Source organism: Stigmatopora nigra, chromosome 12 (assembly GCF_051989575.1).
Source record: "Stigmatopora nigra isolate UIUO_SnigA chromosome 12, RoL_Snig_1.1, whole genome shotgun sequence".
NCBI classification, from domain to species: domain Eukaryota; kingdom Metazoa; phylum Chordata; class Actinopteri; order Syngnathiformes; family Syngnathidae; genus Stigmatopora; species Stigmatopora nigra.
The window spans coordinates 4,440,224-4,463,968 of NC_135519.1; the positions used below are offsets into that span (position 1 = coordinate 4,440,224).

The 23,745-nt window shown below is 37.3% G+C and overlaps 1 protein-coding gene across 1 annotated transcript in view; it reads left to right on the forward strand.

Annotated features, from left to right (window-relative positions):
- The first annotated feature begins 768 nt into the window (after window positions 1–768).
- LOC144205593 (uncharacterized) overlaps window positions 769–23,745 on the forward strand; it is a 71,267-nt gene continuing 48,290 nt past the window's right edge. The window contains exons 1-15 of the mRNA XM_077730082.1: window positions 769–944; window positions 2,628–2,749; window positions 3,342–3,416; window positions 3,502–3,601; window positions 7,615–7,738; window positions 7,935–8,210; window positions 8,524–8,604; window positions 9,124–9,243; window positions 9,820–9,873; window positions 12,142–12,186; window positions 13,017–13,061; window positions 18,827–18,862; window positions 20,085–20,114; window positions 20,206–20,232; window positions 20,757–20,810. Of these exons, the coding sequence (XP_077586208.1) occupies window positions 2,662–2,749; window positions 3,342–3,416; window positions 3,502–3,601; window positions 7,615–7,738; window positions 7,935–8,210; window positions 8,524–8,604; window positions 9,124–9,243; window positions 9,820–9,873; window positions 12,142–12,186; window positions 13,017–13,061; window positions 18,827–18,862; window positions 20,085–20,114; window positions 20,206–20,232; window positions 20,757–20,810 (1,155 nt within the window). The 5' untranslated portion in view covers window positions 769–944; window positions 2,628–2,661. The remainder of the gene's footprint in view (window positions 945–2,627; window positions 2,750–3,341; window positions 3,417–3,501; window positions 3,602–7,614; window positions 7,739–7,934; window positions 8,211–8,523; window positions 8,605–9,123; window positions 9,244–9,819; window positions 9,874–12,141; window positions 12,187–13,016; window positions 13,062–18,826; window positions 18,863–20,084; window positions 20,115–20,205; window positions 20,233–20,756; window positions 20,811–23,745) is intronic.

Below are 23,745 nucleotides of genomic sequence, written 5' to 3' on the forward strand. Positions count from 1 at the left end.
GATTGTTATAGTGTGATGTTGAACAGTTTCTGTTGGATTTTGGGAGCGTGTGTTGCTTATTTCATTAATCATGACGAATTTGAACTTATTATTAAGTTGGGAGTGCATGTGGCTCACTAATGTGAAGCATACATTTTCAGCAAAATCATCTTATAAGAGCGATCAATGTTTAAAGTTAAGGTAAAATGTTGAATGATACATTATACAGTGTACATGCAAAAGAAGGGAGACATGCAAAGTTAAATAAAAAAGATACAATAATATCCAGTAACTTCAAAATCTTTATCATCAACGTCCACGGTAAAGTTAATGGTGTACAGGGTAACGTTTTATATAAATTAAGACAAAATATATCACTGTGGAAACTTTGTGACACACAGACACAATATGTGGAGTGCACTGACCGCACTAAATGGCGAACTAACCACTTTTATTGGCAACTTAACATTGATGGAGGTCTAATTTATATCCTAGTAACATGATCAACAGCTAAAAGCACCAGGCAAGCTGAATCATGTTATTTAACTATGAAAAGTATAACATATTATTATTGTCTCCATGAAAAATGATAACATAACAACAGAAATCTTGACAAATAAACTTCTTATCATTTTTTTCTTCCTTTTTCACAAATCTTAAACTTTTTTTCCCCAATCAGGGAAAGAAAATGATCAGAATGAACAGTGGTAGTAAAGCTGTGACTTTTTGTTATGTTTTTATTTTTTATTTTGCTGAATGTAATGTCCTTCTGCGTGGAATGACAGTGCAGTGGGAGGGCCACTTGGTTGTAACTAATAAGGAGCTCGAACAGCAGGCGATCCCACTGTGACTTTTATTTCCAAGTCCTCAAACCCGGAGTCGGACTGATCCTTATCTCACATGGATTCCGCTCTGTTTGCTGCATTTTCATCCTCGTTACCTTAGAGGAAACTTTCCCTGCTTCTGTAAGTACTTATATTATTATTTATATGAACACAAAATTGAGCGGTTAGCCTACGCTAGCGCGTCAAAATTCCTCACCGACCATCTGTGTTTTCCCAGCGGACTTACTGAATTAAATTGATTTAAGGTATCTCTTAAGTATACTTTGTGATGATAGACATGCTTAGGAATGAATATGATTGTGTGTATTTGGGTAAATGGGGGGATATTTAGCGCTGTTTTCAGTACCCCCAAAATTAAATGAGGTAGCCAATCACTGATCAGCGCAAAAACATTTTTTTAGGATGGGAGGGGGTCAATATTGTGTGATGTTATTATATTAGGACAGTCAGAGTGACAAGATCCAAGTTCATAACTTCATGTTTGGGTATTTGTCAAATATTTTATTCAGTGTGCACACATGAGAAAATAAATGTTGTATACTATGGGATGGTTGAATACAAATATCATGCAGATAGGGGTCTTAAGTGGGATTTTGCTTTCGGTAAAGGGATGTGTGTGTGTGTGTGTGTGTGTGTGTGTGTGTGTGTGTGTGTGTTTTGAGAAGAACATCACACCTTCTCACAAACAAGGAACGTGATAGCCCTGTAGTGCTACTTGTCCCATGCTTGACTTCAAGTTGTCACATCACCCCTGAGCGCCATCATGCCAATGGGCTAAAAGTTACTTGCTGAAAGGCAACAGCGTAATATTGGTGTTCAGTCTCGGGTCTGTGTGAATCAAGTTACCCAGGCTCTACTACATAACAGTTTTTGATTTGAATCACTTTTTAAAAATGCTCACTATAGTCCCTCATATTAAACTCTAACATTGGTGTATAATTGGGTTGCATTGCATACCGGCTATCAGGTATCACAAATGCAGATGAGATCGATACAGATCCAAAATAGAGTAAAAGCGCATTACTATTTCTGCATATCACCAATAGGATTTTAGTATTGTTATATCTGAATTTATAAATATCTTCAAACTTCTCTGAGTTGGGTGCGCCGGATAATGTCTTATAATGTAAAGATTTGGTTTGGTCGGAAATGTTTATTTTTAGGTGAAATATTACATTGAAGACAAAGTATATATGCATACCTACTTTCCATATGATGTTTCATAGGCTGTATTATATGCTATCGTTTGCCTTCCGCCCAGTGACATTATTGCAATGTGAGTGGTGGCATGCCACATGGTTCTGCACTTGCTCACAAGTTGAAGTATCTTGGTTCACTCCTTTTTCTGTATGTGAGGCTCTTCATCACAACAGCGTTGACAGCATGTGGATCAAAACAGTGGTAATTTAATGCTATGCATTACAGCCAAGTTGAAGCTTTAATAGAGTCAGCCATCACGGAGTTCAATATTTTTCATTTGTGAGAAAGTTATGTAAAGTGAATAAAAACAACCACTTAAAATGCACGCTGTACTTTCTATATCACATAATGTGTGCAACTGACTTGTTTAAAAGGTTTTTGTAGTTTATACTGCCCTCCAAAAAATGTTGAAACAAGTCAAGAACATGACTTTACAGGGTCTTTAATACGATAGACTCAGCATTTGAGGATAAATGACTCAAAAGAGTGTCATATAAGTGATTTTGACTCATTTCTTTTTGAATACTTTATAATGATAAGAGAGACTGACAAATTCAAGTAGAGTGGATTTAATAATGAATTCTGTCTTATGCTTTTACTCAGGTTTTCAAGGACGCAATTTTGCTGTCACAGAGCCATGACCTGCTTGCTAAAATGGACTGCTTTTCTTTGGATGGTACACTTATCTCATTGTATTTTTGGAATGGCAATCAATGAACAAACAGGTAAGGTACATTGGTCTCTTCTGTTTTTTTTTTTTTTTTAATAAATGCTTTGATTCACAAATGATTATGCATACGTGTTAATATTTAAATATTTAATCATTAAATGCGGGACATTTTTTTAAGAAAGCTGAAGAGTGTGATACTGTGCCACACCAGACTACCTCAACATGTTGCTATATAATACAAAACTATGAATGTTAGTATGTCTGGCATTTTAAGTGACAAGTTAAGCACATAAATACTAGCATTTATTATTGTATGCACAAAACAAGCAAACAGTATCTCTTAAAAGCCATGAGCAGCTCTAAATTGAAAAACTCAACATGGCCCCTATATGCATGTTGCCATGGCGTCCATGGTCATTTTTTAGCAACAAGTTCAACCTTGAAAAACAGAGTGTTGTGAAAATGCTTTGAAATAAACACAAAAGCACTATATACAGTGACTTTAATGTATATCATCAAATTGAAAACTTTAAGAGAATGCTTGTGTAAAGCCACCACTAGTTCAGTGGCTAAAGGTAATATAAAATGAGAATTCATTATTAAATTACAATACCTGTCAATCTCTGTCTTGTTTGGCATTTTTTCAGATGACTCCTGTCCTTTACTGAATGTAGACGTGCTCAGTTTTTCTGATATCTTAGAGGAGCCTTTGGAGATCACAGGTATGTATGCACACCACGTCTTCATTGTATGCAACAAATCATTAAAATCTACATCTATAGCATGCACTATTTTCCGATTTTGCAGGATTCGATCTCACAGAGAAGTTTCTTCTCCGTAAGGGGACAGTTGTGGAAGACTTACCTTCATTTCGCCTTGGAAACATCCCACTCATCAAGCCCACTAAGTAAGTGGACTCCTTATATGCACAGGTCATGAGGACACAACCAAATTTCTGAACCAAAAATCTTTTGAAAAAGCACCTGCTTAGTGCAGTTTGGCAGATGTCGGTTCCTCAAAAGCGGCCACTGTTAATTGTGTGGGAGATTAGTTGTTCTTCAACCTAGAGGCTGTTGGTTCGGATCCCCGTAAACCCCACAGTGACACCTGTCTGTCAAAGCCGTGAAAAATTAAGTTGCTTTCCTTATTCTTCTGAAAAAACCTACATGTTTTGTTGTCACTTAAATGCTCGAGGACAGATGGCCTTTCTGGCGACCAGAGTCCAGTAAACACTATCACTGCATGTATTGCTTTGTACACCCTCTTTACAAAGCCTCTCATCTGTAGCCAAGACTGTAAACAGTCTGGAATTGCAGTGTCCATTGAGATTAGCACCCATGTTATTATGTTGTGCCCCTTCATGGTCACTGGAGCTTCTAACAACTTCGGTATAAGCCCAACCGAAGCCTAAGAACAAAATAATATCTGTAATATGAATATATGTAATGCGGAACACACATTGCGATCTGTATGCTTAGGGGAAAAGCAGTATGGAGAATTCATATGACTTGAGATAAGCCAGATAAACTGAGCTCAGTAGAGTAGCATTTGCTTCTGCTAGTAAGGGCAAATGGTAAGGTGAGCCATTAGATGAGGAGACATTCCAACAGAATTAATATCTCTTGCATTTATTCTAGAGATTTCCTAAGGGCAAGGAATGGGACAGTAGGAAAGGAATTGTTAAGAAGAAAAGACATGAATGACACATTGAGGTGCCACTTACTTTGAGACTTTTGGTCCTAGGTGGTTTGGAGATCAACCTGTTTTTCTCCATAAATCTGATGTAGTGGAAAAAAAATCTGAAATTTAATTTTCATAAAATGTATATTCATGAGTCCATGGCAGTTTTACACCATCGTCTTTCCCTTAGTAGAGTTTGACATTAAACTTTTCACACTCCTGTTCTTTGTGTCATGTTAGAGGTGGAATATATTGGCATTCTTCCAGAAAGTCTGTCTTATTTTTAATCTTTTTACCTGACACGCTACTAAAAGTGATTACCGCTCACCTTTGGGTGAGGTGAAAGAATCTTTACACCAGGTGATTTGCAGCGAGTTTCCTTTCTGTCTCGTCATCCATCTGGAAATACATTTACTTGTGCCTCAGTCTTTTGCCCCGGGTCCGTCCAAGAAACGGCTGCTTCTCAATGACACTGCTGACAGTGTCATTGGTTATAGTGGCGACTCTGTGATCTCTCTCATATCCAATTATCTAAGTACTTTGACAGGTGATACTGCATGTCAGCTGATGAGTGAGGCACACCAAATGTGAGCCCCTTCTCAAGTGTAAGGCCCCTCTGGACCGTGCCTCTCTCGCTTCCACCTTCTTGCCCTCCCTCTCTTTCACATAGCCACTAAAACATTACCTCCTAAAACATCTAGTCTGGATAAGTGCAGTTATACATTCTCCAACCTCTTCATCTTACTAATGCTATGCTGGATCCGTACCATAATATACATTATAATGCGTAGATCACGACAAGGAACATTTGTCTGAGGTGACAAATTGTTGTAAAGTCTTATTGCTGAATGTCGTCGTCTATGTCCGTCCTCTAATGCCATGTTTGGCATTGTCTTTTCAACATTTTGTTTTAAGCTATGTCACATTGTAGGAGAACATATCCACTCCTATAATTAGATCTAGGATATGCGCAATCCGCTTTGCATTCAAAATGATTTTGCTGCATTGTTATTATTGAATTGAAGTGAAGGCTTTTTTGTCATTATAAAAATATAATGAGATTTAAAGCTTCACTACAAAGTGCACAAATAACAACAACATACAAACAGACAAATAAATAAGCAATGCATATGAGACATGATATATATTTGCTGGCTTATGTCTTAAAGTTTTATTGTGAGTGATGGAATACTCCTGAAAAATAATGATACTATTATTATAATCAAACTTAAACTTGATCATCTTTTTTCCTCATAGACCCTTCATAAAAATAGCTCAATCTGACATAGTAGACATATTGCACTAGAGTAATTTGCACCTAGATATCTCATCTAAAATATCTAAAAATGTTCTACTAAATAAACCCTTTAGTATGAATGCGTTGTCGGTTCCTTGCGACAATAGTGAGGATAAAGAATTTAAAAATGTGTTAGTTTTCAATAAATTTTAAGCAAAAAATGTCCAAATTATTCCACAAAGTAACACAGTGAATGCTGCTTTTAGTTCTGGCTGAAACAGCACATTCAGCTGCATGAACAAGTGACACCTGACTGAAATCAACTGATTACACTGTTAAGACAATACAAACAATTTATCGGTTGGAATGCAGCATGCATGTAAACTGTAAGTCTATATTTCATGATTTATGCATCGATGTTATCTGTTCTAAACAGGATGGGGGGGGGGGGGGGCTTGCACTAAGTTGTTGTTAAAGCCCATGCTCACATTAATATGGGGCTTGTAACTTAACATTTCACCTTGTTGAGCCATCTTTGATCCATGGCAGGATTGTGTGTCAGTGATAGGGATGGGAGCCAACTAGGGTAACATTTGAGCTTTGATTGTCCCATCTGTTGTTATCTGATTCCACACTCTCTTTTAAAACAATCCTCTTGGGTAGGATTTCCTGAAAGACACCAAACTCTTTCGCCGGAAAGCTAAGCAGTGTCATTTTATCACGTTTTTTGGCCGTGATGAAATATGCTCCTTATTGCATACTCATCCAAAAATAGCCCCACCTCATAAAAATTGAATTAGCTGGGGCCATTTGTTTTTAACCTCATTAATCAACACTTTTATTGAAATTACAAGCAACATTTCTGACTGAATTTGGACCACATCTTGAAGATTCATGCAATATGTATCGATTTTCAATCAAATGAGCATCATTACTCTTATGTTTTCATTTTTTTTTAAATGTGTCATGTTATACTTCAGTTTCAATTTGCAATGTCTAGGAATGGAAAGTTTAAAGGAGAATATGATGTTATGGCAGAGCAGGCTTACAATAGATGATAGTATTTTTTTTTCCTGGAATGAGGTAAAATAGACTTTGCAAACCAATCTTCCCTGGAGGTCTGTTGAGGTCATTTTGCCACAGATGGCAATAAGAGTTGGGTTAAGATCTTTTGACCCTCTGGGATCCTATGTGTCATACAGTAGGCAGTGCATGTTTTGAAATAAGAGCAGCCTTAGGGAGTTTATGGGATGTGTGGAGAAATCCAGGGATAGCAGTGCTGAATTCTTTTTAATGTACAGTTCAGTATCTTTAGTCAATGTGCATACATTTTGTTAAAGTAATAGCTTTTACTTGTGATACAATTTGGTCCAAAAAATAGATTAAAACCTTCTTTAAATTGTTTTTTTCCCCCATAATCTCTTTATGGCCCTATATTTTGAGTGTAAGTTGCCTTACAAAATAAGCCAATCGCTATAATTTGAAAGAGATCTATATATGAGGTTATGCCTTGAGGACTAAAAAAGGTTATAATAAATGGATGAGAGATGGGAGTAGGATGATGTGGTCGTCTTGATGTAAAATATGTTATTTTTCTTACACCGTATGGGTTCCATCTTCTCTACATATTCATGTTTTTGGCTTGGAATTGTTTTTCGACTTTCCCGAGCAGCTGAGGTCAAACATATAAACATGTGTCTTCATTCCATGAGGCATCTACGGGCCTCTAACTGAAGCACATAGTAGCCCACACAGGGTAAAAGATTGGATAGTGGGACTTTGGATCAATGCCTATATGTTTTCATTAGGTGAATGCCAGGATGGCTTGTGCAAAATTCTTCAAACCAAATAGCTTCAATCGTGTCGGCCTGATTTGTTTGTAAAGCAGAAGCTTTGTCGATTTTGGCCCTCTGTGTTAGATGCTAATCCCCTCCTGCTAGAAAAAAAAGATATTTGTCATGCATCGAACATTTATACATTACAGTATGTTATGCATTTTACAGACAAATATTCCCAAATGGATTACCAAGTGAATTTTCCCTGGTCACTATTTTTCGTGTGAGAAGAACTACAAAAAAGGACCGATGGTATCTTTGGCAGATATTCGACCAGGCTGGAGACAATCTGGTGGGTATAAAAGAATTATTTATTGACCAAACTGTCCATCCTAATGTCTAACTAATGATAGACTCATGTTTTGATTATATGCATTACACTGCAAATAACAATACCTGGAATTCAGCTATTACTAAACTAAAATATTAAGGGAATGTTGGATTTTTAAATTATTTTTTTTTTAGTAAAGGTTGCGTTCTTCCTGCAGGTGTCCATTGTAGTTGATGGGAGCAAGAAGGCGGTAGAATTCTCCTCGCAGAGCCCACCGAAGAACGTTCTCCGCTACACATTTAAGAGTCGTGACCTACACGCCCTCTTTGATCGCCAATGGCACAAGCTGAGCTTTTCTGTGCAGAGCAACATTGTTTCTGTTTACATGGACTGCAAGCTAATAGAAAGGAGGCTGACTTCTGAAAGGGAAGGAATCGACCCCAGTGGGCGTACGCTCATCACTACCCGAATACAAGATGGACGACCTGTGGATGTACGTGCTGCAACTTAAAGATTCCACTTTTTTTTAGGAATCCTTCAGGTTTTTTTGACTAATTAAAAAGTATGCTATCTGCATGCATGGGCCATTGTAGTTATGTGGAAAATTAATATAGTGCCGGTGAGTTTACCTTACTAGAAGGTGTCTTATGTTCTATTAGTCATTGAACTTAGGTACACTTTTCTACATAATGTGAGTCAAGGTATTGCAAAGATTTGGCTGAGAAAAAGTCTGAGTGACCATGTAACATGACTACTACTTTTATTATGGGAAATATGCCTTTTCATCAGTTCTCTTTTCCCTGCAGGTTGAACTCAAGCAAATGATCCTTTATTGTGATCCTTATATAGTCGATATGGAAACATGCTGCGAGCTACTGGAGACAAAGGTACCATGCATTTAAGAACATTGTAATTTGTCCTTTGTTGCAATGTAAATGAAGCCCAATCCAAATTTAGCAAAACTGCGTCATTACCTGAAAATTACCATCAACTACATCTGTGTGGCTATTTTACCTGAAATGCCATTTGTACCATTAACAATGTCTGTTGCTTTGTAAAGAAACATGGCCAAAGTCTTCCAAAAGGCCATTTTTTCGTGACCTGAAACAAAAGACTACAACAAATGGCCTTAATCAATAATTACTCATGTTACAATGATTTCCAATGATTCGGAGTCCTTTGACCTTTACATTCCATCTCTCCGGACAAACTATTACTTACGGTGAGTTGTTACCAAAGACTTATGGTATGGATCACATGTCAATTTAGTTTTCTATAAATAATTGCAGGACAACTTCTTCAAATCAGGTTATCGCTGTCAAATGTGATATGGACGATTGTTTATTGTTCCACCAACCATGACGAAGTAAGCGGTCTAAATGGGTGTCTTCTTTGTATTGATCCAGTGTGAAGCCAAGAAGACACTCAATGACACGTTGCTTCCCCCAGTGACATCCCAGCTTCCACAAATGCTGTCCCAGCCCCTCTCACAGCCAGTTGACAGATGTCACTGCCCAGCTGAAAAGGTACAATCCATTTAACTCAACAAAAGGCCTTAATTGAGAACATGTAATGTGTATGTAAGCCACCCAATAGTGATTTAGGCCTTTCTTTGGAATTCCTTATTGTTCAGTTTAAGAGTTTTTTTTTCTTTACCCAAACCCATTTCTTTCTAGAAGACAAGCAATTGTGTAGAACACAATTTTAATGTTACTTCAACATTTGTGCATGGCGTATCCAAAGAGTCTTATCTCAATCACACTGGAAAACCAGTTCAGTCCCATAATGAACAAGCCCATATGACATCCTCCTGTTCAATATAATGTTTCCCTTTTTCAACCCATTTTTTTTGTTATAACTCAAAACAAATAAGCTAATGGTGTGGAATCATTGATATTTCATTAAGCATTAGAGTAGTTAAAAGTTTTATATTTTCATTTAATTATACACAGTGATATATATACAATACAAATTGGCATAATTGCCCCATACGTGGTTGTCCATCTCCTTGTGCTTTTAGATTGGCTGGTAACCAATTTAGGCTGCAGCCCCCTATTTTTTTCTTTTTTTTTTTTTTAATTGTTTGTCTTTTTCCACTATAGGGGGATGCTGGTCCAGTTGGAGTTCCTGGACCAAAGGGTGATATGGGAGAAAAGGTATGTTTTAGTGTTTATTCATGCGCAGTAATATGTAATCTTATTATTTGACTACATGTGGTCGGACATGAAAAGCTGATGTTTCTTTATTATTTCAAAATTTGGATTTACAACATTACCATGAGCAAAAATCTGCATTTTCCTAACTTTGAAAGTTCTGACGTACTTGGCCCAAAAACACTCGCAGTAGACATTAGAAGAGAACAATCCTGTTTCCATGACATCCTAATAGTTAAATAATAATTGTACTGAAAATGGTTGCTTTTTGCGAGAAAGCAACAACAAAAATGACCCTGAAAAAACTGTCCACACAAATAGGATGAAAGCCCCTTTTTATCTGTCTGACCAAATATCAAAAAAAGGAAGGTAGCCAGAGTGGGAGGTAAAGAAGAAAGTCACTAGGAGTAAATGCCAAATTACAGCAGGTGGGTTAAAATGAGTTATTTCAGTGTGAAAACAACATTTTGGCTTTTTTCGGTTACAGTGGAAAAAAAATCAACTTAAATTCTCAGGTACAACTGGATTCATTCTTTAAATATAGTAGTTGTAGGACACGGATGGTTAGACTTACTTTGACCCTGCCTGGTCTGGAGAATTGGATAAGTCCATTTTCCTTTCCTTGTAGTCACTCATCCTTTCCTTTTCCTCACTCTAGGTAAAAAGCTTTTGTAAATACAAGTGAATAATGCAATTTTTTTTTTAGTTAGAATGACATTTTCCCTGTGCCTGATGCCTCACAAAACAGGAATTGTATGATAACTTCTTACAGTAATTAGAAACAGCTTATGCAAAAGCAAGCATTGTTTCCGCTATCATTTGTATACAAGTAGCCATTTTTTTTATTTGACTCAAGATTAAATTCAGTATGCTTCTCACAACCCCAGACCCTTTCAATATTTCCCCCCCACCCTCCTATCACAGACTATGATTTGATACTCTTGGTGTGCTGACCTCTGTTGTTAACACCTGAAATGTAATTTCAAGTTTTCCCCCCCAATCAATACTTGGCACCATTTGTTTACTCACCAAATGCCAACATTCATAACAAATCCTATTACCATCTTCAACAATAAATCAATGACGTTAAGGAAAAACATTATTGGAGCTTGCACTCGCACATGGTTAGTTGGTGGCAAATAGGCTTTGAGAGATGATACTTTGCACTGAACTACAGTGTACAGTGCATCTGGAATGCATTATGCCAGTCTTTTGAATCTCCATTTGTTTACAATGAGACTCTTATTATCTCAACCCTTCTGGAATCGATATTCGCGACCTAATATAAATAAATAGTGAAGTAGTTGTTCTGCTTTCTCATCAATGGGAGCTGATTTGATTTCTTCCATCAAACCTTCTGTTCTTCTGGAGTTGTTTTGGTTTTTTTTTGTGGTCAAGTGTTCTGACAAAGCCCTCATATTGATTGCTTTGAGTTCAAGTGAGCTTGTAGAAACTAGCAGTGTTAAATTGAACCCCAAATTCCTGAGAGGAATCCAATGACTATTAATCTCTACTTTGCCCTTTGTGAAGTTTACATTCATAATACATGACTAACAGCGTCATAATGAGGTGAACATGAGCATTTCAATTACTGTCAGAGAATGGGAAAAAAACACTATGTGCACTTTTAGAAATTTAGCATAACTTTGTAGCGATTAATCAAATGCATTGAGAAATTTAGAGCCTTTAAAAGATGCCTAATGAGAAGTGTGGCCCAGTAATTGTGACCTACAGTTGGGTAAAATGGGGGGATTACTCTGCATGTGTAACCCTAACAGTAAGTACTATTCTGCATTACAGTGAGAGTTTGATGGAGGATTCAAATACACTGCAAAAGGATTAAACCGCAATGATTAATTCAAAATCCCCCAGGAAATTAAACAGATAAGTTGGACGGTGTAAGAATGGGGCTCACTTGAATGGAAATCCATTTTCTATGGCCTAGCACATAAACCCTGTATTACTAGATTTACAGACTTTGTACACACAAAGACAGTAAAAAAAATGATGGTATAATAGTGAAATCTAAACTTTTCCTTCCAAATTTACCTTTGTACAGCTTTTCTGTATTACACTACTCATGTTATCAAATTAGGTTCACTGTATTTTCTAGTCAAAATCCTGAATTTCAGCCAATTATGACAGTATACTAATTTTTTGAAGCAATTCTACATATATAACCATTAATATCTTAAACTATAGCCATTAAGCTTCTGAGTTTTTGTTGGATTCCCAAAAATACTTTAGCTTTTCTGTGTGTTTCTCTTCCAGGGAGAACCCGGTGAGGTCCGCAGTCAAGAAATCATGTGTCAAAAGGTAGAAATATAAACATTAAATAGACTATCCAGATTCATTTTCAGTTTTTTTGCATTGACCTGCTAGCACAAAGAACGTTTTTTGGGTCTAAAAGGCACAATATATGTCAAGTCAAGTGTGATATAGATATCACATAGTATATGTTTGATATTTAAAAAGAACACAGTTTATCTTGATAGTTTTTTTCATTGTGGCACAAATACTTGAATAGTACTGCATATTTTCAGGCGTCACTGATGGCCACGTTGTGAAAGTTTGCTGCAGGTACTTTTATCTTAACAGTAAATGTGTTTTTGTCCTTGGATCCTCCAGTCACACTTTTTATAAGCCGACCATTTGGCCATGAGGTTATAAAACGACAGGTTACTTTAATACCACTGCCAGGAGGTTTTGTGACATTTTGCCCACCGCTCAGAAGTAAAAACTGAAGAGGATAATAGAATATTTGCTCTTTTGCTCTTATAGTTATGTAACACGATTGCTGCGGTGAAATCATGTTGCATGACGTTCAATGCGCAGCCTTTTCTGTTTATTTGGTTGGCGTAGTTTTGTTTTATACCACTGCGGTGAATTTATATGGATGGCGCATAGTTTCCTCTGATCTTTCAAATAAATCACAATACAATAAACTCAAGTAGTGACCCTTGTTGGAATTGCTTGTTGATGGCTTTTATTTGGTTCATGCTTTTGCAAAGCTGTTTTACAAGTGAACTCCTTTTAAGATACAATTTTAGAATGTATTTTGACTGCTCTCATAAAAAATAAATTAAAAAAAAACCATGGACTGAAATGCAAACTATTTTAACTTTCCTTTTTTTTTGTTACTGTAGGGAGAAGATGGATCAGAAGGAGAAAAGGGCGTCAATGGGGAGAAGGTAAGCCCCACTATCTCTAATCCACATGTAGATATTCCATGCATAGCATATCAGCCTGATCCACAATCGTCAGAGAATCAATTCCTATAGGCTTTTCATTTTCCACGGGTGGCCCGGGAGCAATGAGGAGCCCTGCAAAAATGTACTATGTCTATTTTCTATGCGTGACATATTTGAAGTGGATCTGAGTGTGCTCTATCCCTCAATGTCCTTCTGCAGTCAAACTAATTGATATGTGTGCTGCCATGGGCTTGGCATACTAATGGGCTAAACTAATTTCTCAAATTACTGTATGCCTCTTCCATGTCACTTGAGGTTAAATTTTATGGCATGCTGGCAAATTGAACTGCGGTGATTCGACTAATGGGTCTACACTTCGAGCCATACGTTTGCCACTGTAGGATATGTGGGAGCAAATGCTTGTAAATAGGATTATTTAGGGTACATTTGAGTTTATGAATAAGGTGCTTTAGAATTTAGCAGAAGTTGTTTCGGTGGAGATTAGGTAGGAGCAAGTTTCATTTTAGTGCTCATTAGCGCTTTTAATGATATACCGTAAGTTTGCTCACTGAGGTACGATATAGACGGAAGCTGTACAGATGGTCACTTTATTGTGTGTTGGCTGGCAACGTCGTAGTCATCAAAATATCTCCCTGTTGAAAAGAAAAACATTCTCTGTGGTGAAAACTAGAAATGAATGCTCAAATGTGGCTTAAAAAAATATAATAAAAAAGCATGTTATGGCAAAGGTATGGGTCGTCTCTGTTGAGAACTAACCTGGCATTGTAACAAGAAACCGCCTGTTGTTTTTGATGAATAGTACACTTCATCTTTCAGCCATGCCAAATGAGTCTTTATGCTTTAGACTGGCTTTGAGGTGTGTTTATGTTATATTGCCACTCATCAGCGAGCTTTGGTCAGGCCAGATAAAAGTCGACAAATTATAGTTGAGCAATAATGCATGTAAAATACAGGTTGAAGGAGAAATGTCAGACTACAAAAGCTTAATTGGCAGGGTACAAGCATGGATTTTAAACAGCAACACAACCTCTGTGCCACCCTCTCGCCGCGTTGCTCACTTTGTTTAGGAGTCTGTAGCTACTGGCAACTCCAAATACATTTGCATTTGAATGTCTTTATCAAGTTTACTGGGGAGACCACCAAACTGAATATAAACTGCATCTGTTCAGAAAGTAGTACATTTTCAATTGCAGTCATTATTTTGCAAAATAAATGTGATCAGGTGACCTTTTTCAATAGCATAATGTCTTAGTTGCTTAAAACTAGGAATTGTTAATTGGGAAAAAAGTAGTGTGTGTATAGTTCCTTCTTTAAGCTTCCAGAGAATTCTAGCTGACAGGATTTGAGTGGCACTTAAAATAGAAAGCAGGAGAGGACAAGTTGCAATTTGTCTTTTCTGTTTCAATGCTATGGTTGAAAGGCGTTTACGTGACATCATTTTGAAAAGAGAACAAATTAAAAAGTGTCACTGTTGATGTTTTTTTAATGGCAAGACTCATACCACAACACTTTGAAAAGAGGAAGAAAATATATATTTGCTGAATTCGACATATTGAACTTTGCTGAGGGACACCAAGCTTTTTTCCCCCCAAAAAATCATTTGTTTCATCAGAAAATGGTTAATGATGGGGTGTTACTGGTGTGTAAATATCTGTGAAAGTGAGATTTTAATGTCTCAATTGTTAATACAAGCATATTGCTGGCCTTCTGTTTAGCATAGAGCATATTATGTGAGGTATTCAATAAATCTCACTCTTCAAAATATTACTTTTCTGTTCGCCAGCTGATAGTCAGGCTAAACAGTGCTTGCTGGCTGCCTGGAGGAACATATTGCAAATGAGAGTTTAACGATTGATGAGATCTATTCAAGCATTTAGTTGAATATGAAGGCAGTCCACAGGAGGAAAGGACATTGGCTAACCTTGCCTGTTAGCTCATCAGCAAATATTAAAACCTATTTCCCAGGTTGCTCAATCAATCACAAGTTGAGTCTCATTAACAGCAATGAGATTGCCACCTTTTAATCAGTTAATCAACTACGCTCATTAGTTTGAAGAAACACTAAGTAGTCGGATTGTGCACATGGTTTACTGATTAATTCGAGGAGAGCATGTTGTTCAAAATGGATTGTATTGTTGAGTTGACTAACTATAGCATTATTAATCAGTTGTGTAGTGTAGTGTAGTAGGTTAGTTACATTGTGACAAACTAAGGCCACCTGTCACCATACTGATGAATATTCCTTAAAGTATGTGTATTAGACAACTAAACATATTTGAGGCTCACTTAGACTCGGCAATCCGCATGAACCTATTTAACTTCCTAACCATCTACTTGACCTGTACCTTTTACTGTGATGAACTCATGTTTTATTTTTAAAGCCAAACTGCTATTTAAGGCTCAACGAGTCATCTGAGAAGGGAGAATTCTATGCATGACCATGTGATCAGGATCCTTTTCACAGATACATATCCTATAGGGAAAGAGAGGGTAATAAACTGCATGTAATTCCACAAGCACTTCCACTTGTGCGGACGGAAACGCCAAGTGTCAACGCAATTGGTTCTCTGACCATGATATTCGTTCACAACAGCCTTTTATGTTTACATCCCTTGTGGTAAACTATTGTAATTCATGGGGAGTAATAGCCATGCTAATAAGAAATTGTCCAAAGCACTCAATGTGATTGGTTTCACAGCAGGAGTGTATCAATGTGTGTGTGTGTATGTTGGTGTGATGCGTATCACTGAGCAAATGGAAAGTCACAAAAGGCATTTCCGGCAGCAACCTCTCTGGCATTTGTGTCTCGGCACTCGAGTTATCTGTATTGCTTGTTGAGATTTCTCTTCCACGCTGCTTCAAAGACTATGATGCCTTTATACAGAAACAATATTTCTCTACTGGAATGCTGGGAGTACCTGAATTATATCCCACTTTAATTTAGCCTTGTTCCCCACAGGTATAAACCTTGTATTGCTGATGATTAAAATGTATAGCGTTAGAGTGACTAGCAATTATTCCCCCCGCTGACCAGTCGGGACGTCGAGCCCAGGGCTGGTCCAGTTAGTAAAAGGTATGAGTAAACATAATTAGACTGCATTTGTGCATCCCTGCTTGTGTAGCTTTAGTTGTTCCGGGCTGGGGAGTTGCCAGATTGCCTTTGCAGCCCCACCGCTACAGGAGTAACGAGACACGGTGGTGTGTGTAATTAGCAGGCAAGTGTACACACAGCTCCCCATAGTGTTCTGACCTTGCGCTGCAGCACAGTTACACAAACAGGAGCCCTCGCTACCTTTTTCCTTGCCTTCATCCCTCCGTGTAGAGACAGCAAAAGCCCACAGCTTGCAACAAAAGATAACAATGCAGCACATTCAGCCCCCTCGTCACCGTGGACCTGAAATGCTTCAGCCGTTTCATTCGCGGTTGAGGGACGAATAAAAGCATACGAGTCAGTTTCTGTGAAGGATGGCAGGTGTAATGATGAGAAAAGAAAAAGTTTTCTCCTCAAGGTTTGCTTATTTACACTTTACATTATGTTGTGCTGTGGAGAGTTGAAAATGATGATCAACTTTTTATTGCAGTTCCTTCATTTCACCCTTTTGAATGAGGCCTAAGGCAAGAATAATTAACTGTATAGCAAATTCATTTAGGAAAAATAGATGTATCATTGAAATATTGTGGAGGATTACATCCGTGTTTCCGATGAGGTAGCGTTAAACCTTGTGCATTGATTAGTTTGTGCATATTATTGCTTTGAAAACTGATTTAACAGTCCACCTTTTTCCTTTATGACTAGATTGGGTGTGTAAAATCTTTGAGGTTAATTGTTTTCCACTCGCAAATATATGATTGGGAATCACAATCTTTTAACGGCTGTTAAAGAATGCCAATAAAAATGCATGGTGATCATATTTCCAAGCCCTCCCACAACAATAAGGAGAGCAGTGCTGCTCATTACTGAAAGGTTGGCAAAATCCAATTAATCAAATTCCCTCCTGTAATTGTCTGAACCTCAACTTGTTTACGTGCTCATTATCAAATTGAGCCTTGAACCTCAATACTCTTTGATTCTTATCACGCAGACTACGTAATAACTTCATGAAAAAATTAGCTGCAGGATTCCCCCTCTCGTCTGTCACATTATCGCCGTTAAGTGCTCTGCTTTTCAATTGTGAATTTGACACTCATGTTTCATGACAAGAAGAACCATTTTGATATAAAGACGTTGTATTTGCCCACGTAAAGAGAATTGCACTTTTAGGATTATGGCTAAATAATAGTTTCCATACATATGATAATAAAAATACATAAGAAAAATATGTGGAGTAAACCTGGTTATTTCATAGCCAGTGCTTAATACTTATCGCTTGGTATTTTGAGCATTCAGTTGAATGGTATTCGTTTTAAATCTGCAGCTAAAATGGTTCTTTTGGTGAAGTGGTTGCCAGTAACACATTTAGTTTAGTCGAGGAATAACTCGTATTTGGCAGGAAATTTTGTGGTTTATTTCAACTATATTAACATACGCCTCCAGAAGAGTATGAATAATAAATGTTCATATACTCCAGTACAACTAAACATAGATTATGTTATATCCCACAGTTCTGTTGTATAGATTATATAAGTGAGCATTATTTCATTTACTCACTAAATGTGAATGGGGATTTGGATCAATAAAACTTATTGAAAATGGGATTGAAATCCCTCATGTCCAATCGATTCATATCCGGAATATTAGTAATTGCTTTCCTACTTCTAGTCTATTGTTTGTTCTTTTATCTCATGTGGGGGAACATTGATCATCTATTTAATTTTAATTTTGTAAATAACTAAACTGATTGGAAATTTGTCATGAATACCTACTAATATCGTCCAAATAGTGTTTAGCTTCTTAAAAAAAAAGTAAAGATTCTCATGAGAAAAGGAATATTATGCATTAATGCTTTCCTCATTTTAACATTTTAAGATTCAATTTCCATGATTGACTTTCTGTTACAGATTTTAATAGACACATTGCTCTCTTTTTTTAATTATGTTTCCTATAACCATTGTAATATTTTCCCATGCGCCATGTTATTACTTGCTACACATTTTTTTTATCGATGTTTATTGAATTATGACTACTACCTTTGGGGAGAACTCAACACGTGCAATGTTATGTCTGCATAACTTCACATTATAATTAAAGTAGTGAATTTCTGGGGAGTCATATTTTTGCTGCAGACCTATGATAGTTTTTTTTTAATTCTATTAAAACTGTCAAAAGAGGCATATTTGGAAACATAAATTAATGATCATCACCCCAAGTGGTCCACAGAGTAAAAAGCATCGACAAATAACAATTATATTTTGTTATGTTGCTGTCAAAATACACCTCACCGCCAACATTCCCTCTACGTCAACAGCACTATTGCTACTGTCCATGCAACAAAGCTTTAACATTCTATACTATACCACTTTATTTGTTTTAAGATGTCAGGATTAATGGGACAAAGAAAACCTGTCCTGGGTTAAAATCTTTTTGACAGTCGGCATTTAACCACACACTGTAAATATCAGTTAATGGGCTTTCCCAAAGTGCATTTTATTTTTTAGCCGTGTAGTATCTAGTCTCAGTATCAACTGTAATTTCAGTGCGATATCCGTTTTTATGTATTAAGCAATGCCCGCACAATGAGATTTTTCTCCTCATTAGTTTTGTTTAATCTCATATTTAATTGGTTCTTTTCTGTGTTGGTCTACAGGGCGATGTTGGTCTGCCAGGAGCTCCAGGGTTGCCCGTAAGTTAACAGTCTTCTTTTAACGGGTCATATTGAGTTCATCATAGCTGAAAGAGGGTTCAAATCCATACTCTGCATCAAACCAGAAAGCGTCCACCTTATTTTGGTTTAGACCAGTGTCAAAGTGGCAGCCCAGGGGCCAAATCTGGCCCGCCACATCATTTTGTGTGGCCGGGAAAGTAAATCATGAGTGCCGACTTTCTGTTTTAGGATCAAATTATAATGACGAGTATATATGTATATTAAATTTCCTGATTTTCCCACTTTTAAATCAATAATTGTAATTTTTAATCCATTTTTCAGTTTTTAGTTAAAAAATCATTATGTAAAATCTAAAAATATATAAAGAAAGCTAAATTAAATATTGTCATTATGTAAAATCTAAAAATATATGAAGAAAGCTAAATTAAATATTGTTTTAGATCTATATAAGGCTCATGTCATCAACCTTAAAAATCACAATTTTCTACCCATTTATAAGCCCTTTCCTGATAAAGCATCCTGTTAGCAAATTCTATTGGTGCCAGACTCCAGAAAATTTGTGTGAAGTGAAAAATTGTACTGTGTATTTTTTTTTAAATCATTAATATTTTATCGTATTTTGTTATTGCTGTATGCATCACATTGGGATTCCGAAAAGGTCATCGCAAAGGATATCTGTGATAGCTACATCAAAGTTATCTGATGAGGATGCAAGTAAAAAAAAAATGACTACGACTGGCTGTCTTAAAGCTTGTAGCCTCATGTGTCGTAAGCTGTTAGTCGTCTTGTTAACTTTCCAAATCTGAAAAAAGGCCTCTGACTAATTCGGAGGACAAGCCCTAGGAGCATTGCATTACTGCAGCTGTTTCCAAGTAAAGTCAACAGCTTTTGACTCCTGGATGCCAACAGAAAGAGAACACCCATCCTTCGGGTTTGTATTTGAAAAAGGAGACGTGTTTAGCCTTGTGTCCATTTTGTGGCCCAGCTATGGAGGAATGCCTGTCTTCTCTTTCTGGGTGGTGGGCATCTGGCTGTCTGGGGACTTGTAATAACCATGCTCCCACTTCTCTGAAGGTCTTAAAGGCCCAGGCCAATTACCTTGTTAGCAGTTGTGCTGCCTTAGTGTGCTTTTACAACTTGTTTTGTTTTACCAAGTGTGACACACTTCTTTGTGGGCCAGAACTTAACAGATGTAATATTTGTCTAGAACTGTCCTGATTTGTTTTTGTTTGACTCTTAGGCTGAAATGCAATGCCTGAAAGGAGATGAGGTAATTAGCCTGTTTTTAATCGAAAAGGATGATAATAATAATGGTGGATTCCTTTTTACTGTTCTCTGAATTGTTTTTTGTTTTCATTCAGGGACCCCGTGGTGACAAAGGAGACAAGGTGACTAATGTTTAATGGACCAGAATACAGATATGCACGATCACATTCACAAAACAATTTATTTCCAAAAACAATTTGAATTTGAAGCCGCATGACGGTGTAGCAGTTAATTTGACTGACTCCAGTGAGGCCAGGTGTGGGCTCGATTCCCGCTGGTAGCGGTAGGATTGTGCGTGCAGATGTGTCGTTTGTCTCTGAAACTGGCGACCAGTCTAGGGTTTGGTCTGCGTATCGACCAAAGTCAGCTGGGATAGGCTCTGGCAACCCTTATGACGGAACATGAACAAATAAAAATTGAATCTGTAAATAAGTTATGAGACAGACACAGATGACGGCAACGTAAAATGTTGAATTGACGCCTCTTGGTGGCTAATTCATCTGTGTTTGAGTGAATAGCACTTATTTCTGACAAGACATTTACCTAGTCATCCACTTGGCTGTCAAATGTCTTCCCACGTTACTTTTAGCAAGAAGCATTTTCTGAGTTGCCACATGAGTCACCCCAATCCATGATTTCTCCTCAGGGACAGGACGGGGCGCCAGGCCAGACTGGAGAAGCCGGCAAGGAGGGCAAAAGGGTGAGTAAACATAAACAGTCCAAGATTTTTTTTGCCTGGCCTGTGCTCGAACACATTTTTTTTGGTGGGGGGGAAGGATGAGACTTGTGTGGCAAGCTCAACAAACAGCAGCTGAGCTGACTTTATTTCGGGGGAATGGGAGATGACGCGTGTATTGCAGTGGTCGAACGAGAAGAATAACAAAAACGGACAGCAGTAAACAAGGCCTGCTTGACAATTAATGAAAGGTCTATATAACCATGGGGTAGCAGACTGTCACAGCATGGCAGCGCATACTGGATGATTGACCCCCATGTAGTCACTTTGGTGGGCAGTTCAGAGTTTGAGACACTCCATGGAGTACATGTATAATGTATATGTCGATTTTGAACACAATGCTATTTATTTAGGAGAATATTTTCCATATTCTTGGCTCTATCACCCTTAAATTGTAACCAATTGTACCACCAGGGTAAAATTTGTCCAATTTAATACGTATTGAGTAAGTGTATACTGCACTACTTACCAAGAGTAAGGAATTGATGCACTTATTTTCATACTATTCTTGCTTAATTTGTCCCTTGCTTTCCTTGTTTCATGTTTGTAATTCTTCAAGGGACAATTAATTGTGTTTACATTTCGATTTGTTCTCCCCAGCCTTTTCCTTGTGTTAAATAGGCAGCACATCCCAAAATTGCTTCATTCTTTCATTGCTTTAGGTGAACTGTGTCTGATTTGGTTACAAGTGCATATAAAAATCGTAGTAATCGTTTTGTACTTTCTTGTTTCGGATCAATTCATGGCAGAACTGGTTATATCCGCATATTTTGTATTGTTGTTCAAAGAGTCAATCTCATGTTGTACCACTTGACAGCATTTGCTCTCTTTGAGGTCTACCAACAACATTTTGCTTCATAGATTACATCTGCATTATGTATGGAAAGGCAAACTGTATAAAATTGGGGAAAAACATACATTTGACACATAAATTAAATATATTTTGGACCTGTTTCACTTTGCTGAACGTTTTTAGGAATAACAATGGCTCTTAAGGGGAAGATTAATAATACTCAATGGTGGACCTGTTAGAAAAACAGCCTCATTTGCCTTATTATTATTATTATCATAAGTAGTCATAGGCATCATAGGCATTGTCAGAATGCAGTGGAATAGTTGTATTTTTTTAGCCAAATCTAGTTGGTAGTTTTCTACAATTGGCCTTTTTTATCTCGTAAATTAAGTTGTGGTACATAATGACATCACAATGCTGGAAGATTTCCAGACAACAGCAATGACTTTTATTCCTTGACATCCCAGTTGTCACGCAGCAAGGACAGGTGATGTCCTTTTGTGTTCCATGTCAGCGACTTGGCATGAATACCTCTCTTGGTGTCCCCAAAATAGACAATAGGCGATTCTTGTTTCCAGAAAATAAACCAAATGGACCTAGACAGTTGGCTAAGCTCCAAGAATGATGCAAAATATCAAGTAGGATTCTGCGGCATTAAGTAGGTCACGAAAATAAAACATTTTCAGATTAAGGAAGAGCCAAAATCAGGAATAAACCCTGAGACATCTGGACATCAGTATCTCAGGAATGTAAGCCTCCTGTTTTCACCCCAAATGTGTTCCAACAGTATTCCAAATTTATGAGCTTTCGTCATCTGTTATCTTTCAATAGATAAACATTCACATCTATTTAGTGTTTGCGTTCTCCCCAATTGGATTTTTTGGTAAAGTCAGTAATTTATTGCTAATTCAAACATTTTAATGAGCCTTTTTGTCCCTATTTAATTCGAGAACTACATTTTGTTGAGGTTTTATTCTTTTCATATTTATTAAAGATTGTATATTAACATAGTTCTCAAATTGACTGCACTTAGATAGAATAATGCCTGTGGGAATGATTGCTTAGTTCATAAACTGATTCAGATTATGTACTGGGGCAAAAAAATAAATAAATAAGCTAGGTTCAATTGTTTTTAAATGTATTTAAGATCCTAAGCCCACAAATTTAAATTCGCAATAATAGTCAAGAAAGGCACGTAGTCCTTGCCTGAGACCAGCCAAGAAAACTAAAAGAAAGGGCTAAGGGTGCCTTCAGGCATGTTTACAAGACAATCAATAATAGCATAATCACATTAAAAAATGCACTGCCTTTAGCCTTGTAAGAAAGGTGATAATTACTCAATTAAGTAACGGCTCTGAAAAGTAAATAGGCACGTTTAAACCACATATACAGTACATTTTACTCACCCGGGCCAGTATATTCCACCTCAGGCAACATGTGTCAATATGTGTCGATTGGGTGTGCAGGCATACAGTGAACATGACATCTAATTTATCTGTCATCCCCGAAAGGAAACCCACCAATGCTTTATTAGAGCTACAGCAGACTGAATACATTGATTGCCGGAACCATGTGCTGTGGTCTGATGAGACCAAAATCACTTATTTTGCTTGAGATAGTTTAATGAGTGTGTTTTGCAGCAACCAAGTGAGGAGTAAAAATAAGTGTATCCCATAACAGTTGCCAGCACTAGGAGCTACAGTTCCCTGAAGGAACCAGTGCCTTCCGCGAAGGACTGTAGCAGAACGTGATCCCATTCTTGGAAAAAAGGGATGCAGGGTAGTCATTCCAATAGGATGATAATAATTAAAGATAAGGGTAATGAACTGGTCTAGCAACTGATCATCTGGACGTCATTGTGATGCATGTGGTGGAATAGTAGTGGTAACCTCTAATGCACTGGGGAACTCTATGTAAAGATGTTCTGTGTAATGTAGAAATAACATAGTAGGAATGCAGAATATTGATGGTTTTAGGAGGAAAGTGATCAATTTTACTTTTGGTGTCACTCAGAAATTGTAGCTGGGAATGGAGTTACAGTAAATTTACACCATTATCATACTGTACTGCATTAGTACTGTAAATGGCTGGGGTATGGTCCATTCT